The sequence below is a fragment of the Abramis brama genome, assembly GCF_963993115.1.
Source record: "Abramis brama genome assembly, chromosome: 8".
In the NCBI taxonomy this organism is placed as follows: Eukaryota; Metazoa; Chordata; class Actinopteri; order Cypriniformes; family Leuciscidae; genus Abramis; species Abramis brama.
In genome coordinates, this window is record NC_139970.1 from 17,769,486 (window position 1) to 17,774,767 (window position 5,282).

The following is a 5,282-nucleotide window of genomic DNA, read 5'->3' on the forward strand; positions in this document are numbered from 1 at the left end:
GTATTTCTTTGTCAATATTTGTTGGATTACCTTCTGAGTTTGTTTTTAAAGACTTTTAACCTAATGTTCTCCGTCATCGCCAGTAACAATGATTCATTATTATGGCCTCGTTTACACTGCAGGTCTTGATGCCCAATTCTGATTTGTTACTGTACCTTTATCTGATTTTTTTTTTTACCGTCCGTTTACACACTGTAAAAAATCCAACTCACAAAAAGTTAGACTAATTATTATATTTAAGTTAACTGGACAATTAAATGCAAAAAAGTTGGCTTAACCAGTGAAAAGACGTTGTTTCAACAATTGTTGGACTAACTTAGTATTAATTGTAAAATCGATTTGTAAATGCAAGTTAACAAGCATGCAAGTTGGGTTGGAGGTTGGAGCATGCGCATTGTAACGACCACGAAGTTGGCGCATGTGCAATGAAGCGCGCCAACAACGAACAGACTTGACGAAGGAGCCATTTTAAGCATCTGCGTGCGAGACCGTAACGGACCTACTCACAGCCAACGTGTTTCTTCTTTCTTCAGCTTATTTACAACGCGAAAGCCATCATTTTCTGTAAGTATGTATTTATATTGAAGTCGTTTGTAAAAGTACATGTATCATCTTGACCGCAGAGCCCTGGTTACGGCTATTCATTTTTTTCACGAGCAAGCTTAACTAACGTTAAGTCTCCTAACTTAAGTATTCAGCATGTAAACTGTTTAGAATATAACCTGTGTAATCGTAGTAAGTTAGGAACAAGTTCGAAATCGCCACTTATTATTTTAAACTAGCTTTGACGTTATAATGCACTATGTAACATTTAATTTGTGCAATACACCAAAGACATATTTTGAAGTCGACTCTTCATCTTAAATTTAAACTCACACACCCTTTACAGTGGTCTAATATTTGAATTTCATGTTTCAGACTGAGCTTTTTATCTGTGCCCTTCCGGCTTTCTCACGTGTTTCCAGACTAACTTAACTTTACTCGACGGAGTCCACAAGACTGCAAACGTCTAATTTAAAGTAAGTATAATTTTATGGAGTTGATTTAGATTTGATATTATTAACAAATACATGCAGAAAAATCTATAAATTTGATCGAATTTGCAAATGTATTTTGCAATCCACAAACATGCATTGATTTCAACTTGTGTCTTCAATGAATTTGATCTAATTCAAAGTACCATAAATTGTGATACATTTATACAAAATAGAATATTTCTATTCACAAACATGCCAATGTTTGTCCAAATCTCTGCACATTTATTTAATTCTGAATTTCACAGACACAAGTTGAAATGCTGTTGTTTGTGGATTGCAAAATACATTTCAGTCAAGCTCATGGATGTGTGTGCATGTATTTAAAGGTGCAATATGTAACTTTTTTTCAACAGGAAAAGAGGAGGAGATGACAGGATCATCCCTAAAGGCCAGTCTGATTATTCTCTGGAAAAGGAATGGCTCATCTTGGTTGAGGAAATGAAGAAGAAAACCACAAATATAGTGTTCATCAATCAGAAAATGAGCTTGACTTTCTCCCTCTGACAATTGTGGAAGTAGTGCCAATGGTATCTGAAGTGCTTGAACGATGGCCTGCCCCATTTCTTCCAAATGAGGTAAAATAAAGAAGACTGAAATTAAATTAATTGGCTGTAGATTATCTTTAATACAGGTTATTGTTGTGTTGCTTGTAAATGTCTGTTGTAAGCCATGTGAAGCCAGTTAAACAATGTTACAACCAAGACCTGTTTTATTTCTATCACCAGTTATTGTGGACCTCCACGAGACATTCAGAGCATCAACACACCAGCACACTACGCAACTCCTCGAGCTACGCAGAGCAAGAAAGGGGGCATTTGGAACAGAAATGGAAGATCATCTCAAAAAGCTTGTTCAGCAGGTAACTTGCTGATAAACATCATGTGTCAAAGATAGTTTTAAAAACAAATTTATCAGAGCTGTTTGCTATTATATAAAGAACACTTTCTGAAGATATTTTTGAAGGAATATGACAATGTATGCCAAGTTTACACTGGCTGATTAGACTGATTTTGGTCCTGAACTTAGAATACTGCATACAATACTGATTTCCTATTCAGCACATCTGACATCTGATTAGGTGGCTCATTAGCAGAGGCTCTATGACTTCAAACATACATGCAAACTCATAACAAATTTAAATTAATAACTGTGCATTAACGAAATTTGTTGTTGTTTTTTGTACCCATTTTTTTTTTAGACCACAAATATTGTGACTCAGAAAGCAACTGTCCTGGAAGGTCTCCCATGTTTCTCAGTGAAGATTCATGCCTGGTGAGTATGTTTCATTACTTCAACAGATATACAACATCTTACCAAATGACCATGTGTGACTAAAAGGAATGTGAATTTTTGTGTTAACAGCAAACAGATTGTTTTGATGATTCATTGATTTGATTCAAAGTATTTTTTTGCAAGTACAACATGATTTAGTCAATGATTGGGTATGCAACATGTTAACATGTTTTAAATTATAGGCCAGATCATTATCATTTACTAAGATTTATACCATCTTATAGTTTTTATTAGTCTGGTTGACACCAAAACCTTCTATTGAACAAAATGAGCAAACGACTGAATGAACAAACAAACAACTGGATCAATGAATGAATCAATGAACAGTAACAGATAGTATAATATTTGCTAGCCAATTGTAAACCTTCGTTGTATCTGAGAGTGGGTCTGGGGAAGGTTCATTCACAGCCCATTTCCAAAGGGGCGTCACCAACGGACGTCGCTCAAATGCCTCTGGACGCAATTGGATAGACCTAAAACCAATCAGAGCGATCGTCATCGTGTAAAGCCTGCTTCAACATTTGTGATTGGTGCCTCTATTTGGAAAAATTGGAAATGGGCTTGAATGGGCTCTTGGCCAGACTGACTTGCAGAGCAAATCTCAAAGTTTGTCAAGGTTTTCCCAGGCTAAGTTTTTATACTTCTATGTGAAATAGCTTATTCAGGGCAGTACTAAATTGAAAACAAGACAATTGTTATTTGTGCGTATTTGAGTGCATTTACTTGGAGATTCTGCAAGTGGGATGCAAACTTATGAGCACATTGTATAGGATTACTTTATGGTTCCTTAATGTATCTTTTTTTGTTGTTTGTTTTTGAGGTTAGTGTCAAGTGATATTGATTTATTCTTTATTATTAGGACAAGACTCCAGAGGACAGACAGACCAGAGGGATGAAGGTGGGAATCCTTGTGGTGATTGAAGATGATGCACTTGCATACCTGTTTGGCCTTTTGTTTGCCTTGGATTTTGAGTACCCAAAGCAACTGAAATACATTTTGAGAAGGTGTTCATGAAGATGGCCACTCATTGCTCTGCTAGGATACAGTCCCTAAAAACTAAGCTATAACTGTGACGTTGCATTTGTGAGCTGTTTGGATCAACTTGAGGCTGTGATAAACATTGTGCAACTGTTTCAGCACTTTCAACACAAACGTTAACTTGCACTTATAAATCTGCTCATTTTGTAACATTTTCAGTGTTAACAATTTAAAATGTTAAACATTTAAAAGATAGAACTTTTAAAGTATTTAAGACCATTTGAATGTGAGAACTACTGAATGTGTTAATGTACTCTTTAAACTCGTGTACATTTAATGTACTCTTTAAATGTGTTAATGTACTCTTTACTTTTTTAATGATAATGAGTATGGCTTAAGTGTTAAACATTGTTTCCATTTCCACACCAATGTGTTGCTGCTGATGTAAAATAAAACCTGGACCAAAATATCAAGCCTGTAGTTTTAGCTTTATTTTTTAACCTTGTAATAATGTTGATTTAAAAAAAATGTAGTCAACCGAACATACTTTATTAAGTAATGTGAAAATAACATTAAAAGTTGAAATTTTATAATTTTCTAATTTTTTTTAACTACAAAAACTGAATCAGCTGAACAAAAGATCTTAAGTTGGGAGAAATGTGACTTTACTTAGTGAATTGAGTTAAGTGAACTACTTGATTTAAAAGTTGAGTAAACTCAAAAAAGCCATGCAGCAAGTTGCCTCGAAATTTTAAGTTAAGTCAACTTTTTTTTTTTTACAGTGCACGTTCTTTCAACTGTGACCCATATCCGATTCATGTGTTTACACTTGCCATACTATCTGAAACATCGCGCATGCTTAAAGGGTTAAATTCTCTTGCACAGATGGGCGGACGCGAAATATGCTTGATGCTAGCTCTGCGATATACGCAAAATAAAACATCACCATGATTTTGAGGCGAAGGAGGACGAAAAGTGCCATCATTGTACATATGCTTCAGTTATTGTGTGTGAGAGAGATCTCAGGACTGGTGGGAGCATATTGTTTTTAAATATTGGCTTTAACGAGGAGCAGTGGGTTAGAAATTTTGTTGTGTACAACAATAAGTTGTGTCAACGTTTTTTCACATTTCTCTACTACGACAACACAACGTTTCGTTGGGCCATCCGTCCCTTTGCAGATGCACATCGGGGTTTCTCTCATCATTAAACCGCGGAGACGTTGCCTAATGCCTCAGAAAATCCGATCTACCTGTTTACATGACATTCGCATTGGCACATATCTGATTTATTTCCACATATGAATGAGGCCTGAAACCGATCTCGAAATATCCGAATGCATGCGTTTTTTTCCTGTTTACACTGTCATAGAACTACGGAAGCCCTGAACCGCAACGTAAAAAAAATAAAATAAAAATCTGTAAAAATAAATAAAAATTCTAGCATTTCGAGATTAAAGTCGAAATATTTTGAGATTAAAGTCGAAATATTTTGAGAATAATGTCGAAAAAGTACGAGATTAATTTCGAAACACTTCGAGAATAAAGTCGAAATATTTCGAGAATAAAGTCGAAAATTTTCGAGATTAAAGTCGAAAATTTTTGAGATTAAAGTCAAAATTACAAATGCAGGCTGCAAATGAGGCTCATTGACGTAACGTGAAACACACTACAGTCCTGCGCCAGCCGGCAGTGTTGAACAGGGAGCCGAAAACTTTCACGATCCATCAGGTATGCTTACTATACTACAACTCTTTTAATCAACCTTTACACATTTGTGTAAATGTAGTTTGATGGCGTTGCAATCGTTAACGTTAATGCTGCAATCGTGTGGCTACCTTAATTGCCCTTTATGTACAGTAAACATCACTAAACAAGAGATACAATTTAAATATAAAACGTAGTTATCAGATTATCTTAAAGTTCATGAAACAAATAGGCCTACAGGAGTTTTCAAACTGCGGGCGCCTGTTA

General features: G+C 35.5%; 1 protein-coding gene across 1 annotated transcript; it reads left to right on the forward strand.

The window, feature by feature from the left end:
• The first annotated feature begins 202 nt into the window (after positions 1–202).
• LOC311088866 (uncharacterized protein) lies at positions 203–3,764 on the forward strand. Its single transcript, XM_084123240.1, has 6 exons — positions 203–564; positions 919–1,019; positions 1,391–1,612; positions 1,763–1,896; positions 2,236–2,309; positions 3,190–3,764. Exons 3-6 carry the CDS (start codon positions 1,608–1,610, stop codon positions 3,343–3,345), a joined length of 369 nt encoding a protein of 122 aa, XP_083979366.1. The 5' UTR covers positions 203–564; positions 919–1,019; positions 1,391–1,607; the 3' UTR covers positions 3,346–3,764.
• The last annotated feature ends 1,518 nt before the right edge of the window (positions 3,765–5,282 follow it).

Coding starts and splice junctions, on each gene's coding strand:
- LOC311088866 (XM_084123240.1), top strand. Junction 1,897..2,235: donor TCAAAAAGCTTGTTCAGCAG/GTAACTTGCTGA, acceptor TTTTTTTTTTAG/ACCACAAATATTGTGACTCA. Junction 2,310..3,189: donor TCAGTGAAGATTCATGCCTG/GTGAGTATGTTT, acceptor CTTTATTATTAG/GACAAGACTCCAGAGGACAG.